General features: G+C 28.8%; 2 protein-coding genes across 2 annotated transcripts; both read right to left on the minus strand.

Moving 5' to 3' along the window:
* Positions 1-4075: 4075 nt before the first annotated feature.
* Positions 4076-9359, minus strand: LOC145742966 (catenin beta-1-like). Its single transcript, XM_082560812.1, has 16 exons — positions 9070-9359; positions 8734-8927; positions 8418-8597; positions 8104-8228; positions 7788-7989; positions 7486-7630; positions 7105-7244; positions 6860-6958; positions 6560-6763; positions 6303-6476; positions 6027-6161; positions 5571-5706; positions 5303-5421; positions 4914-5022; positions 4650-4820; positions 4076-4568 (listed from the first exon to the last, which is right to left on the minus strand). The coding sequence occupies exons 1-15, from the start codon at positions 9269-9271 to the stop codon at positions 4660-4662; spliced, it is 2325 nt and encodes a 774-aa protein (XP_082416938.1). The 5' UTR covers positions 9272-9359; the 3' UTR covers positions 4076-4568; positions 4650-4659.
* A 773-nt stretch (positions 9360-10132) lies between these two features.
* LOC145743109 (beta-1,4-galactosyltransferase 2-like) lies at positions 10133-13351 on the minus strand. Its single transcript, XM_082561004.1, has 8 exons — positions 13140-13351; positions 12695-12913; positions 12443-12562; positions 12126-12242; positions 11806-12016; positions 11484-11634; positions 11044-11164; positions 10133-10949 (listed from the first exon to the last, which is right to left on the minus strand). The coding sequence occupies exons 1-8, from the start codon at positions 13269-13271 to the stop codon at positions 10857-10859; spliced, it is 1164 nt and encodes a 387-aa protein (XP_082417130.1). The 5' UTR covers positions 13272-13351; the 3' UTR covers positions 10133-10856.
* Positions 13352-16175: the final 2824 nt, after the last annotated feature.

The raw sequence follows: 16175 nt of genomic DNA on the forward strand, positions 1-16175 counted from the left end.
GTGTGTATTAACTTGTGTATTAAACGCTTAAATATATTTATTCTCTATCAAAAAAAGTCGTGGTCGAGAGAAAACTCTTTTGCTTGGTGCATGTGTGCGAAAGCGGTTAAACTAAATTGCGCAACAAAAGTGACTTAAAAAGACCAACAAAAGTGACTTAAACTCGACACTTTATTGCCACCTTGGGGAAAAATTAAATTAAGAAATTAAATAAAATCATAACAATTTTTTTCTTGATTTTTTTGCAAAATTGACCTTCGAATTTTCTTTAAAATTGTTGTAGTTGGGCTTTACAAAAAAATAATTTATTGGTTATATTTTGTCAATATGCATAATTTTTATTTGCATTATTTGTTTTTCTATTTACATTATATCTTAGTTGCATTTAATTAATTCTACATAAATCAAAAAAGTTTTATAAATTTAATATTTGGTGAAAATAATATGAAAATGCGTTAAAAATTATGAAAAAACTCACAATTTTTTGATTACTTAAAATTTACAATTGTTTAATTACTAAATATGGTTTATGTGTGCCTAACATAACAAATGCAACCATTTTTCAATTCTATTTATCATTTTAGTACAACTAAATTATTGCTTTTTAATATTCGTATTTAATTTGGTTGTAAAATAAAACCTATATGATTATAAATAAAAAATATTAAAAGCACAGTGACTACAAGAGGATTTGTTTATCTTATCCAAAAACAAAACATGGATGTTTACATTTTTAACTTGGCTGAATTTTCATTTTTAAGGGTATTGTGCTGATCTAGCAATCCATGCCTTTTTTCTATTTTGGGGTATAATGGTCCGAAATCTTAGATTTTGAACATATTGTTATTGTCAGTATTTTTATAATTATTATTATGGTACGAAATCTTAGATTTCGAAACATATTGTTATTTTCATTATATTTATTGTTTTTATTTTAATTTGGCCGAATTTTAAAAAACGATAACTTCTGTTCTTTAAAATTAAAAATTCGAAATTTTCAGTATGTTTGTTATTAGTTTTCAGTATGTTTGTTATTATCCTAATGAATTACTAATTAATAGGTGTTTGTTTATTAAAATTTAAAGGATGTTATAGGTTTTTCAAATCTTAATTAATTGTATATCATAATATTAGTTACTTAAAAACGAGTTAAAAAATTAACTTTTGTTTGTTTATTATTTTAATGGTTGTTTATTTATTCAAAATTAAAGATTGATGTTAAGCGTTCAAAAATAATTCTAATGTTAGTTGTTATAATATTAGTAATTAAAATAACATTTAAAAATATTTTTTGTTTGTTTATCATGTTTAATTGCTTGTTTATTTATTAAAAATTAAAGATCATTTTCAGAAATTTAAGTTTGGTCTAATGTATATGATATCAACAATTCGAAAGCGAGTCAAAAAATTATTTTTTTGTAATTTTATTTTATTTTATTGCTTTTTTTTTAATTTAAAAATTAAAAGTAACCTATTAAATTTTAAGCAATAGTTAACTATTATATCCAAAAAAAGAAAACGTGGTTAAAATTATTTTTTATTTATTTATTATAGTTTAGTTCTTGTTATTAAAAATTGAAGATTAATATATTGCGTTCAAAGTTTCATGAATAGTTTTTTTATAATGTCAATACTAAAAATTCATTTTTAAAATTAATTTTGGTTTGAACATTATAAATATATTTCGCATTTGTGATTCAGTTATGTGATAAACAATAGGCCAAGTATGTTGTTGTGTTATTATTATTAAATTATAAGAATATTGAGACGGACAAATCCCGTTTTTTTGTTTAGTCTAATCATTTAATACTTAATATTTTATTCATTATTTAATTTTATATTCATAATTAATTACTTTTGGTTTAATTAGGTCACGTGATATTTTTGGCCAATGATTTTGCATAATTTTTTTTTTTAAATCGAAAAGTAAATGTTTTGTTAGAACCGCACAGGTTAATTTAACATGTTTACAAAATATTTTTTTTAAATATCTCAAAACCTAGAATATTATATTTTATTAGACGCGCATTGGTCTAACTAACATTTAAAATAAAACATTTCGCAGAAATTTCAGTAGAACAAAAGTTTGAGCTAACTTTTGTTTTGTATATTATTAGGTTAAGCTCTGTCATATGGCTTAGTAATAAATTATATCTTTATTTGATTGACAAAAAGAGTTGAAAATATGATATTGAGATAATGTAATTGCATTATTGACACGTTTAGCCTTTTAATTTTATTGAAACGAAGGTAAAAACTATAACCTTTAAGCTTAATATTGTTGTTAATTATAAAACCTTTTTTTAATTTTTTTGAAAGAATAATGTAGTTGCAATAATGTAAAGTTTAAACATCCATCCTCATGGCTTGAAAGTTAGTACCCTCGACTTTTGATCGTCCCCGAGTTCGAATCCAGCTTCGAGTAAAAAATTTTCTATCGGCTTAACTAACTTTTCAGATACAACATTTTGCAAAAATTTTAGGTAGAAAAAAAGTTTGGGCTAATTTTATTTTTGGTTTAATTAGATCACGTGATATTTTTGGCCAACCTTATGCAAACAAATTTAAAAAAACAAAATTTAAATTAAAAAATAATTGTTTAGTTAGAACTGCACAATTCCAATTACCGGTTAACAAAATTTCTTTCGAAAATAAAAATATATTTCTTTGTGTATACAATAACGAATCGTTTTTCAAACCGGCTTGTTAGCAGAACATTAAGGCGCTGGGCTGCCAATCGCAACTAAAAAGATTTTACGTAATGATCACCGAACAGCACCAGGATTTGAACTAGGGTTTTAGGGTTCGGAACCAAGCACTTTACCTTGTACGCCACTGCAACTGTACAACAGGCCTTGTATTTTTTTTTTATATATAACAACATAATAAAGTTCAAACTTAAAAAAATTGAACTAAAATTTAAAAACTAACTTTTTTAAAAGGTTGGCACAAACAACAGAGGCCTTTATTTTATTAGCATATTGTTGCATTTGTTCTTAGATGCGTTCTTTGTAATTTCTGCAATAAAATAGCAATAGTTATTTGTGTTATAATTGGGCAAGTCATTTTGCAATATTGTAACGTATTTAATTTTAATTTTAATGCTTCTTTATTTACTATAGAAATTTAATTTAAATAAAATTAAAAATATATTAATATAACACAAAAAAAATCTCAATCCCAAATAAAAAAGTAAAGGCGTAACCACGTGACTACGATAAAAACAGATAAGTAAAGGTGTAAACACGTGACTACCTTAATAACAGATAAGGAAAGGTGTAAACACGTGACTACGAGAAGAACAGAAAAGTAAAGGAGTAAACACGTGACTACGTTGATAGATAACGACGATCTGATTGTTACAATAAAAAATTGTTTTGTTCTCATTTTTTATTAAAAAAGATTTTCAGAATTTTGTATTTAAGTTGGACCAGTGCTAATGCAATAAACCCATTTATTTCAATTTTAAGGATTTTGCGCAATTTAATATTTTAGCTCATAAATCTCGTTTATATTATTAATACAACAACAATTTTTCGTAAATACGCTTATTAGGCTTATGGGGGTTCCTTTCAAAAAGTTAAATTTAAAGTTTAAAAAAAATAAATGATGTAACTTTTTATACAATATCGTATTTGGACTATAAAATGGCCCATAGGTCAAAGATCGCTTGTTTCTGCGACATGAAAAAAAAATTGTACCCTTTTGAAAATTTTTTACGATTTTTTAGTGTTAATGCGAAGTTGTAACCTTGTTCCAGTTTTATATGATGTTATTCATTTTGCTTGATAACTATATGTTCCTCGAAAATGAAATAAAGAAATTATTTTGTTTTCTGTATATATATTAAAAGTTGATTTGAAGGTTTCAATAACTTTGAAATTCCACTTAAAATTTAGATGATGTCTCTATTAATAACTGTACTTTGTAAATATTTTGTTTTTTTTAATTCTATTCGAGTAGGATTATTATTATATTAGGTCAAATTTATAATATAAAACCTGAATTGAAAACAAACATATATTACAATATTGTTAAATTGTCTTGCCTATACCTTAAATAAAACAATTTAAAATTCTGTACAAAAGTTTTATTTTTATAAAAAACGCACTCAATATTCGAACCACATCTTTTTTAACTGGGGCAGTTCAGAATATAGAAGTGGGCAAATTGCAAACGTCAGCGGCAAAAAAACAAAGGCTACACTACAGAATTTAATTACATACAGAACCGTATAAAACATTCAGAAGAACCACGAATAAAATTAAAACGCTTACGCCAGATTACTGTAAAAATAATACCGTTTTAAAATGGGACTTTAGCATTTAATGATTGTACCTCAAAAAAAACAAATCATTACATTCTCAAAAGGCGACTCGTTCTCGTACATTTTTAATAAAATGATAAAATAAAATGATAAATTTGATGAAAAGCATTGATGTGAGAGCACGATTGAAGTATTTACAATTTCAAAATAGATTTTTAAACTGTTCGTATCTACATTTAAAAGTTAAATTACAAAGTTATTGAAATGATGTTATTTTCTTAAAATGCTGTAGAAATACTTCCTGCAAAATCATAAAAAAATATTTCATTTTACTTTTTTTTTTTGTTTCAAAAATAGAATACGAATTGGGAAACCAACAAACCTTTTATTTTTTACAAATCAGTGTCGAGCCAAGCTAACTGATCCTGTCCTGGCTGCCCTGGGTCCAATTCCATATCACCTGACAATTCTGGCAGTGGGTATTCCCCACTGGGGGCAAGCTGATGGGGGTGACCATACCCAATTGGTTGTTGACCCTCCGGTTGTGGATAGCCTATCAAGATAATAACAAAAATGGTTGTTATTCACAAATTACTTTTTCTTCTAAAAATAAAATATTTCTACAATTATTATAAAACTAACTTACCTGAATGTTGAGAGTGTTGCATTGAACTAGCTGAGCTGTGGTGAGAAAGTGGTGGTGCAACTGTGTGATCGTATTGCATCATCGGATCCATATTCATCAAGTCACCACCCTAAAATAAAAATAATAAAAATTTATATTTTAAAATTTTTTCTTATAAATCTGTACTTTTCCAAATCAGAAATACTGCTTATAAAAACAACTCTCCAGGATACTAGGCCTGCTATTAAATGTTGAAAACTTTTAATTATACACAATTATGTTGTTATGATCAGTAATTATTTTACAATTCGATATATTCTTGAATGTTTCTCTAGAAATTGGAAATATCTAACTACATTACAACAAAAAATTAAATTTTTTTTTTTTTGAATTATGCTAGATTAACCTACATTGTACAAAGCGCCGTCATCTTTAAAGAGAGAACTGGTCAGTTCAACTGACAATCGCTTTTTGTAATCATGAGATTTATCTTCGGACATTCGGAACAGTGCAGCGGCTGCATAAGTGGCTAAACAAATAAGTTTGGCGGTTATTAGCAAAAACATTACCAAAATTGAAAATTGGTTACAAATACATACATTCAAGTTTATAGGTTAATTCTAATAGTAACATTGGTGCAGCTATTTGTTTATAAAACAGGAAAAATATTGAACATACCAACTCCCTCATTTCTGGAGTGAAGAAGTTCAGTCAAAGGCGAACTTGCTCCCTCCCCTTCGATAATATCTGCACTCTCCTTATCCTGAGCCAACTCACACAACACACCAGCTGCAACACGTTGAATGTTCTCAACCTTTCAAAAATATTTTTTAATTTGAATTTTAATAAAATTTTGTAATTACAATCTTTAATGCTTTATTACTATTACTGTAATTTTATAACCTAAATGGTTTAAGTTATATATATTGATTTATTGGCCTTGCAGCAAAGCAAACATATTTGAAAACCTTAATAGCACACAACAGGTTATATAACAATCAATAATATTATAGTAGCTGTTAAAATTAAGTAATAAAACAATAATTTATATAATTAAAAATGAACTTTTAAAAAAAAAAAGATTTTAGATTGGATTTTTAGAAATATTTAAATTTTGTACAAGTTTAAAAATACCTGTGAGTACAGAAGTTGTACAAAAAGTGGAATAGTGTTAAGACTTCTGATCACGGCTCGGCTGTGAGCTTCTCGTGCAAGAATATGAAGAGTTCCAGTTGTTCCTTCCACTATTTCTTCCATTCGAACTCCATCCTTAAGAAATCACAAATTAAAATATCAAACTTTATTAAAAAAAATCTAAAAATATTTAAAACGTCAATGATAGCTCAGTAACATATTACAAAGATAAATAGAACAATAGTTTAAAAATTAATTAAACACTCAATAACTCACCACATAAGCGCTCTGCATTTGTTGGCTGTGACTGGAAGCCATGCTGGTTCGACGTTGCGTGTCTTGGTGTGCCCTCATAAGAAGTTGAACCAATCGTGGAATAGCTCCATGTTCCCTCAGTGGGCCGTGGTTTGCCGCACATAAAGCTAGGTTGCGAATCAACCCAACGACAGCCTGTGAAATAACATATTATTAGTAAAAATCTTTTACTCAAGTACTTAATTAAATTGATGCATAAATATATAATTTTAATTTACTTTGATCAATGGCCAGCGGGAAGGTGGATGTAAGAGTTTGACCAACACCGGAAGTCCATAATGCAACCTCACTGCATTCTGAGCCATTTCAGCATCCGGATGTCTTGATGTCAAATGACGAAGAGCACAAACGGTTGGCTCAGTGATGTCTTCTCTGTCTCCAGCTTGAAGAACAGTTCGCACCAACGCCTCAATTCCTCCAACCTAGATTTTTTTTAATGTTAGATATTTTCAGCTTTAATATAAATACAACAACTTTTTTTTTAAGTGTTAGCTTAAGTAATTAAATGATTTTTTTACCTGGCACACTCTGGTCTTGTTGCTCATGTTGTTGCAAGTCAAATTGCTCAGAATGCCAGCAGCACATGTCACCACATTAATGTCATTTGAAGACAACAACTAAATAAAATTAAATTAAAATTTTATTTTTAAACAAAATAGCCAAATTTTTTTTCTCTAATTATGCAAGTCTAAGTTTACCGTTGCCACAATTGTTTGTTAACTGCAATTTTAAAATTTTTAATTAGACAAAGTTGTTTTTTTACCTGGACAAGCATTTGTAGAAGGTTTTCCACATTCTCTTGCTTGGTGCCAGCATCTGACAAGTTTCTTAAACTCCATAAACAGTTCTGCACCAATCTTTGAGATGGAGAAGCCAGGTGCATCCCCAAAGCCTGCATACCACCTAAAAAATATCCAATGTTTATAAGCAGAAATTCTAAACAGAAAAATTTTACAATTTTTAAAAATTTTGAATTGCCAATCAATCAAGGAAAGTTCGTTTAATAATTTGAATTCTTTTCCGGCTTAAAGTTTCCAGGAAGTTATCATTTGAAACTATTTCCGACTTGTCGCTTGTATGTTAATAAATGCATGAAAATAGAAAAAAGCACACGTACAACTTTTAGAATTTTACTTGCACTCACCCGCTTCTACTATTGCAGGCTTGTTGCTTGAACAAACAGACAACACCTTAATAACTCTGCTTGTTGTCCACAGAAGTTTCTCATAGTTGTAGGTTCTCATGATTCGAACTAACTCTTGTGGCCCACCGCTTGCCAAAATAATCAACTACAAAAAAAAAAAATTAACCTTATGACTACAAATATAACTCTAAAATCCTAAAATTGTTTGGAAAAACAATTTAATTCTGTAGTTACTAGGTAATATATATAAAAAAAAGGTGAATGATTAATATTTTATCAGTTGTGTCTGCATGTTATTTTACCTTGCTTTCCTGATTTCCATATGCAAGAATCTGAAGACAGTCCGTGTCAATTGCCAGAAACTTGACATTATCACGAGCCAGAAGGTGAACCATCTTTTGCAGACCACCAGCAAGTCTTACAGCTTCTTTGGCGCCCTCTTGGTGCAACAGCAAATTGTGAAGAGTTGTAATTGCGTAGAATACCACAGATTCATTTGGGGAACTTTAAATAAGAAATATATAAAAATAAGTTAAAATATAAGATAAAAAAAGAGAATATAAAAATATCAAAACCTTTGTTACTAAAAATCTGTTTATTTTTAACTTAATTTTTTACCCAAGCATTTTCACGAGTGCTGGAATTCCACCAGATTTAAAGATGGAAAGAAGTCCTTGGCGAAGATGGGATAAGTTGTGAAGAGCACCAGTGCATGCGCGTTGTGTGTCTGGGTCAGTAGCATTCTTTAAAACAAATAATTGCAAAAATTTATAAATCGCTATTTTATTGCTATAAAAAATATTTTAACAAACCTGGGTTATTTTAAACATATCAGTACAATTTTAATAACAGAAAAAATGTTTAAATTAAGAAGAAAGTGGATAAAAAATATCCAAAGAAAAATAAATATATTATTTTAGTTTAATTCTGACCTGCATAGCTCTAACAAGAGCAGCAACCATTGCTGGGCTATTCATAATAGCTTGTCTGCTCGCCACTTTTTTGGACAACATGTGAACCATCTGGGCGGCTTGTTGAACCACAACTTGATCATCATCGTTTAACAAAGCTGTTAATTCTGGGATGGCCTTTGTTGCCAAATCAGCATCATCCTATGATTTTAAATGAGAAAACACAAGAATTTTATTTTAAAAGACATGCCAAGAGGCATTGAATTAATGATTTTATATCTATTTATAAATCTGTAGGATTTTATCCTATAAATTAAAAAAAATCCTTATCGAATACCTGGTAGTTAATTAAATTCACCACAGCCTTTTTTAGCATCTGAGAAGGCTCCGCCAATCGTTGAACTGAAGTCGCAACATTTGGATCAAACTGAGTACTTGGTGCCATGGGCATCCCCTCATCCATCGCTGTCTCAGGAAACAGAACATCTCGAACACGGTCAGCACGAGTTCTGGTGTATTGCTCCTGAATTTCTGTAAAATAAACAGGTTCAATTAAATCACATAATAAATGGTTTTAACACATCAACAGAATTATATAAATATATTTTTAATTATTTAAAATAAATTATATATATTTAACAACTCTTTTTACGACAATTTAAAATTGACTTACGTTGATGTTCCTCTCTTGTAAATTCTCGATTCCAATCATGAAGAACTTGGTTGGTATCAGGATAATTTCCCCCTTGGCTCTGGCCAGTGATAGATGGGGTCGCTGTGGTTGCCCCAGATTGGATTCCAGAATCCCAGTTTCCCCACATCTGTACTTTATTTCCTCCCTGGACATCGCCATGACCCATCATCATTTCTTCCATGATGATGACTTTAACAAAAACTTTAAGACGAACGTAACAAAAATCGTTGAAAGTAAAATAGTAAAACTAAAAATAATCTGGTAAGTACATAAAATTATTTATTAATATCTAACATTTACTCGAAGTTCAGTACACTAACTTCAGTAATAGTTTATTACGCAATAATAACTCTATTACAATAACAATAAAACGTCCAAAAATCTCCATATAAGCACATTTACATTTAAACTGATATAATTTTGGACTATCAGAACTCGAGAAGTAGACAAATGACGTAATCAGGTTAGGAGAAAACGTCGAAACTGGTTTCTTGTTCGTACTTTTCCTCTTTTACTTGGCGATTTAACGAACTGTAACTAATAAATTCAATATAAAATTAAATATTTTACATTAAACTAAATTACTTTATATCTGATACTACATCACGTTAATTTGTATAATTAATGTTAACTAACGACTTTACATCTGGGCGTTGACTGTGCTTGACTAAGCACCACGAAAAGCACACAAAGCGATTCAAAATGGCAGTCTATCTCGAATTGGTCCGATTTTATTTTTCTCCTTTCTTTGTAGAGCATCGAAACGACAAAGAATCTTGATTGTTCGTGAAGCGAATCGGCGCGGGCCCTTATTTTTGTTTCTTTTATTCTCCTTTTAATTCGTAAACAACGGATAAGCAGTCTGTAGCGCGCTTAGCGGGTGCCCTACAGCGTTTTACTTTTATTAAATAACGAATAAAAGCAGCCAAGAGCGCTTCAAGTAAAAAAGAAAACAAAAATGTCCGACGTGATGATTTGTAAGTTGTAATGTGATTCACGCTAGGCTAGCTGTTGGGTAATTACACCGTGTAAGAAGGGAGTGGGTAACGTTACAGAAACATAAATCCTTTACGTTGCGTTAGGTTCCCTCTTCTTAACATTTGCTTAAATTAAAAAGTATAAAAAACTTTAATGTATTCTACTTAGGAACAAATTATTTTAAAAGCAACCATGACAGTATTTACTAGCAGTCTATTATAATAGCACCAATAAATTATACTGACCTTTAACAATAGTTTAAATGTTGGTTATGTGGGATAATATTAAATCAATTTATAATATATACCAATACTAAGTTTCATTAGTTACTATTACATGCGAACAAAACTAACAGAATAGTATTTTAAAAATAAAAAATAGGGCTGGATTTAAAAGGTATAAATTACTTTAAAAAACAAGATTTTATGCACAACTGTTATAATATTAAAGATTTGGCTAAACAATTTCAGAAAAAAACAAAAGTTTTAAAAATTGTTGGAACACATTTTGCGCCCTATATTCATTCACAATTTTATTTTAAAACAATTTAAAAAGTGCAAAAACTAAATAATGAAAATACATGGTACAATGCCCACAATAATAAATTATGAAGAAATTTTACTGCACTTAATAACAAATTTTGAGTGAAAATTTGTATGTTTGGTTTGCTACTGTTTGTGCAAGTAATAACAAACAAACGAACTTAATTTTAAACGATTGCATATTTAATGTAGCGTTATTGGTAAAATATGGTTTTGTAAATTTTGAAGATAAAGTTCTTGTATTTGTTATACTGATCGAGGGTTAGTACATTCATCTCCACAAAGTCCAATATCAACGGTTATATTCGTGTAAAGTTTATGGGGTTCTCTGTATAAAACCTGTTATAAAATAAAACAGAGTTTTTTTTTCTTATATTTTTTAGATAGTAAGCAGACTTTTTTCGCGCGAATAAAAAACATTAAAAAAGTTCACCGTATAATTTAAAGTAGATAATCCATCCCTATCCATTGTATCCTTGGTCTCGCGTAACTTAGCATCTTTTATTGGATTTACTTCGTTGCCTACGTCACGTTGGTGTGGAATCATCATATAACTAAAAAAAGGTTAGGCTACTGGTTAATGTTTATTTTCATAATAAAGATATTTTGTGGTATATTTGTAAAATTACGGATGATTTTTTTGTTGACAAAATGTAATAATACCTTTAAATTTTATTATTAGCCAAAAGGTAATTTAAAAAAAGGTAACGCTTTAATCGTTTTGAAAATCGTAAGACGAATTGTTAGCGCATACGAGTACACGTTTTTTAAACATCCAGTCATACGTTAAACCACATAATATACTTTACTAAGTAATGTGCTAAAATTTTTATTTATAAGCAAAATTTAGAAAAAAAACACAAAACTGCCTACATTGCTACATCTTTTGGATATCTGATAACTTTCATTCCCTTGTAGATAATTCTTGCTCGCAAGTCGTCATCTTCCGCTCCCCAACCCCAATAGGTATTAGCAAACCCGTTTGCGAGTTCAAATTGTTCTCTAGTCAACTGCGACACCCCACCTATTCAATTAAGCATATACTTCATTTTAGAATTATATTTATATTTCGATTTAACAGACAAAAAGCATATTTATATATGAACAGAGTCTTAGATTTTCAAATAGACACATTTAAAAAATTGGTTTTAATAACTTTTTCCAATGTTTAAGTAGTAAAATAATATAAACTCACCAAACATTCCCTCATAAGGTAACCCCCAGTTATATTTGTCAACAACGTGTGACATATGCCTTGGAGACTCTGGGCAGGTATATAAAGCTTTGTCATTAATCAAAATATGATCAACGTCGTGGAAAAGAAAACAGTCGAATTTCTCGTCCTTAAGTGCTTCTTTAAAACCGACGTTCAATAATTTTGCGCGGTTGAATTTTTCCCCACCAGCCTAAACAACACTTTAACTGTTATTTTAAGTTGTGCTATTGTGTAAAATAATTGCTATTTTGATAAGGTTTATAAAGTCATAAACTGTAACCAATCATAAAAGCTCTTACTTGATTTATAAGGTATATTCTATAGTGAATTTCTTGCCTTTGTAGGGTGGGATGCATAAAATGTAAAAAAAATCGTAGATGATTTTCTCGATTACGATAAGGCAAAATTATAGCCACCTAGAAATCCCATAAAACTAAACTTTAAAGTTCAAGTAGGTTGTAAGCTTTAGCATTTAAGTTTTGGCAACGTCTGCCAAAATATTTACTTAAAAATCAACTGAATACTTTTAATGTCAACTTAAATATCAAAACTACTTTAAATATGTCAAGCATAGTAAATACTAAATATTAAGTTTGTTTTAAATGTTGTATTATACCTTCCATTTCGGCAAACAATCAGGTGGGGTGTATTGTCCACCATCATGTATTAGTTTATTGTGATCCTCAATATTTTTGTATTCAGGGATTGGTATACTAAAATTTATTTTAACCCTACCCTAAAAAAATGGAAAAAAATTTAAATAAAATGCTTAAAAAAACTATTAATTTCATTTGGTTTTCCAAAAATTCATTTACTTTTCCATTAACTAAACAAAATCTTAATATTGAAATTAAAATCAGAAATTTACCAACAGATTGGAAGGATATGCAGAACAGTTTATTAACGTTTTGATAGTTGTTTCAATTTTCACAGTTGTGTTTTCACTTGAATCCGACTCCGAGATATTTTTTGATGAAGACGAAAAACTTGCAATTTTATCTTCCAATTTGGAGATGATTGAATGTAATTTTTTATTTTCAAGTACACTTGCTAGAGTGTCTTTTGATGTTTGTAACGTTAAAGAAGGCTAGGAAACATAAAAGCAACGTACTTAAATAGTGTTTTATTTCGATATAAGAATATACAAGTTAAAACAAATAAAATATTAAAAATTACGTTTTAATTATAACACCATGCCAAAGTAATTTTTATACTAGATGTAAGTTATACAACTCTAAAAAAATTTAATGCTTTTTAACTATTAGTTATATAGTTATTTAATTGCTTTGAAAACTGTATAGTTTTAAAATTACCTTAAAGTTAGAAACATTTTGATAATAAATTCCGATTAAAATAATTTGTATCAAAAATATAACAACCATATGACGACGATTTAATTTTTCACATAAGCATAATTTAAATCGTTGATTCACTTCAGTTGACATCTTTGAAATATTTCATTTGTAATCCAAAATATATATGCAATTTTTTTTTTATTAATTAAGTCTGTATTGCAAACATATTGGGTAAAATGTTTTACTATAACATAAATGTTGGTACATCATAAGAAATCATTTTAAAACCAATACACCTGTCTATAATCTTATAGCAACAAACTAAAAAAATACTTTATATTAATTCTTACCACACTTGACTATTATTCCAGCTATTAATTTTTCTATAGTACAATAGATACTTGAATATTATAACTTTCATTTACAAAAACGATAGATATGGTCCTACGCAGTTTTAAAATTATAAGTGGGCAGGTTCCTTTAGTTGAGTAAAAATTTAACCAATTAAAAGTTTGATATGTTAAAAGCAAAATCTAGTTATACTCAACATAAGCAAAAACTAAAAACACAACACAGCTAATAAGTAAACGACAAAACATGTATACCATTCAATATGTTTAAAAATTGATACATATTCGTGTTGTTTTATCCTAATAAAAACTGATGTTGTTAAAACTTGTCGTTATGCTAAAAAACTGCTAACTTCAAACTGTTTTGTCATATATAAAATAGACTAAAATATTTAACTTTTCCTGATTTAAACAACAACAAAAATCCCTGTCTACGGTCGAATAGGTAGACCTTTTTAATGTATAGTTATTTCGATCCTACGTGTCTTTGTTTGTAGGGATTGAATTACATTGCTGTTTTTTTTTATATACATGTATTTGTATATATATAAAACACCAAGAAATATGCTCAAATGACTAAGACTAGATTTAAAATTAATAACTTATTTAAAATAAATCTTCATACTAAACAAATAATCGGCAGCGTAATGTTGTAATTACAACAATTGGTTTAGGGTTCGATCCCAACTCTTTCTATACTGTAGCGCTCTTATGAAACAAATTAGCAGATAAGGGAAACAAATTAGCAGAGTTTCACTTGAATAAATAACAATTTTAAATTACAAAGAAATTTGAGCTTTAATATATCTCAAAGACTTCCGGCAACAAAATGGCCAAGTGTAATTGAACCTTTCTTAATTTAAAAACAAGGAAATTCGCTACCTAAATTTATATAAAAAAAATCGAACAAAAAACTGGGTCTGCATGCTTTTCTAGGTTTACATTCGTCCATAGCGTTAAAGCATATTTAACATACCTGCTAAGTTATTAATTAATACATTAATTTGACAATGTTCTACAAAATGATGGATTACTTATTCTAATAGTATTCTAAACATGTTATAAAAGTGTGCACTCAGAGTTCTAGAACTTTGATTTCTATTCTAAAATCTCTGGCTTTCATTTTGACATAAATAGAACTTTTGTTTAAGGAATTATTTTAAATGGTCGATCAAGCGTAAATGTTTTGCCCCATTTCTATCAAGCGTAAATGCTTTGCCCCATTTCTAAAACGGTGAAGCCTTACTGCTTACAAGACCATTATACCGTGTCTTTCGAAATTTTACCACTTTTTAAACATAGTATGTAACCATAACAGCACCTACTAAGTTAAATAATACAAACCTGACCTTTTTGTTTATTCTGTTAGTTAAATTCACTCAAATTTTAATAATCACGCCATGAATATTGACAGCTAACATCCTTTTTAATTGTCTTATGCAATATATTTAAAATAAGAAATGCTTACTTAATGTTTACAACCTGAAAAATGGTATTAGCAAGTCTATTAATAAACTTCCTGAGTTTGCAAAACACCTCATAGCTGTTTGTTGTGGTTTAATTGCTTCTATTTTTTTTTCAATTTTGTATATTAATTTTAAAGATAAGTGTTAAATGTAATATTTTTTTAATGTTTTATTAAGCTATGCTATCATCTTACTGTTCCCATTAAAATTGCTATTTTCTATAGTCTCTTACTACTTCTCTAATATTCGCAACTAAGCAACACTTTTGGCCATGCATGTCAAGTGCGTAGTTTTTATACTCAAGAAAATCTAAGATGAGCAACATCGATCGGAAATAACTCAATTATTATGCTAAGTCAGCCTTATGTTTTCATTGTTAACTATCAAGCATTGGTATTTAGACCCACATACACATTTTGTTTGGTTTAGAAAAAAAAGCACGTAAGATATACCATAAAAACAATTCCATACGGTAAATTGCGGTACCATAAAAACAATTCAATACGGTAAACAGTTCCATACTGTCACAATAGCTACACAATACAAAAATTGCACAGGCTTTTTAACTGCAAAGGGAATAAAACGTTTAATAATACAAAGATGTGTGTGTATATTGATACGTTGGTAATTTGAATCATTATTCTAATCGCTCCTAGGGGAAGTAGTTAGGTAAGCCAGCAGCTTCCGCATAACAATGGGCCATTAATTTACACGCATCCCAGAAATCAAACGAATAAATAAACTAACGATATATTTACAATTTTTTAAATTTTTTAACCGATAGTCACGTTTTTGTAGTTAAATATGAACTTTTTTATGATTAATTATGACTCTTAAAATGTTGACGTTTGTATTTTATAACTGTTCAAACATATTTATTTTATATAATTTCTGTTTATATACTGACTTCAACTAATTTTAAAGTTATACAATACTAAATTAAAGCCTTCAATCAACAACAATACTATCGTCACCACTGGCCTGAAGAAACGTTTGATGAGCTCAAAATTTATCGCTGCATGGTTTTTGTAACCGCACAATACACTTACGTAAATATAGCAGAAGTTGAGCCTGCAAACTACTTCACTTTAAATCCAAATTAACATGCTCATAATCTTTAACGTAATACTAGAGTCTAAGAGTTTTGATAAAACTCAATTATAACGTTCTGTATCTAGATACTAACTCTCATGATGCACAAATAGCACTTGATATAGCAACATGAAAATGACGTTTTT

Source organism: Corella eumyota, chromosome 2 (genome assembly GCF_963082875.1).
Source record: "Corella eumyota chromosome 2, kaCorEumy4.1, whole genome shotgun sequence".
Classification (NCBI taxonomy): domain Eukaryota; kingdom Metazoa; phylum Chordata; class Ascidiacea; order Phlebobranchia; family Corellidae; genus Corella; species Corella eumyota.

What these genes read in the sequence shown, in the direction of transcription:
- LOC145742966 (XM_082560812.1), bottom strand. Translation starts at nt 9,271, where the DNA reads ATGGAAGAAATGATGATGGGTCATGGCGATGTCCAGGGAGGAAATAAA. An exon ending in TGAATTTAATTAACTACCAG is followed by an intron (nt 8,598 to 8,733) that starts GTATTCGATAAG and finishes TTAAAATCATAG; the next exon opens with GATGATGCTGATTTGGCAAC. An exon ending in ATGACGGCGCTTTGTACAAT is followed by an intron (nt 5,023 to 5,302) that starts GTAGGTTAATCT and finishes TTTTTATTTTAG; the next exon opens with GGTGGTGACTTGATGAATAT.
- LOC145743109 (XM_082561004.1), bottom strand. Translation starts at nt 13,271, where the DNA reads ATGTCAACTGAAGTGAATCAACGATTTAAATTATGCTTATGTGAAAAA. An exon ending in GAATATACCTTATAAATCAA is followed by an intron (nt 12,017 to 12,125) that starts GTAAGAGCTTTT and finishes AGTGTTGTTTAG; the next exon opens with GCTGGTGGGGAAAAATTCAA. An exon ending in ACCTTATGAGGGAATGTTTG is followed by an intron (nt 11,635 to 11,805) that starts GTGAGTTTATAT and finishes TTAATTGAATAG; the next exon opens with GTGGGGTGTCGCAGTTGACT.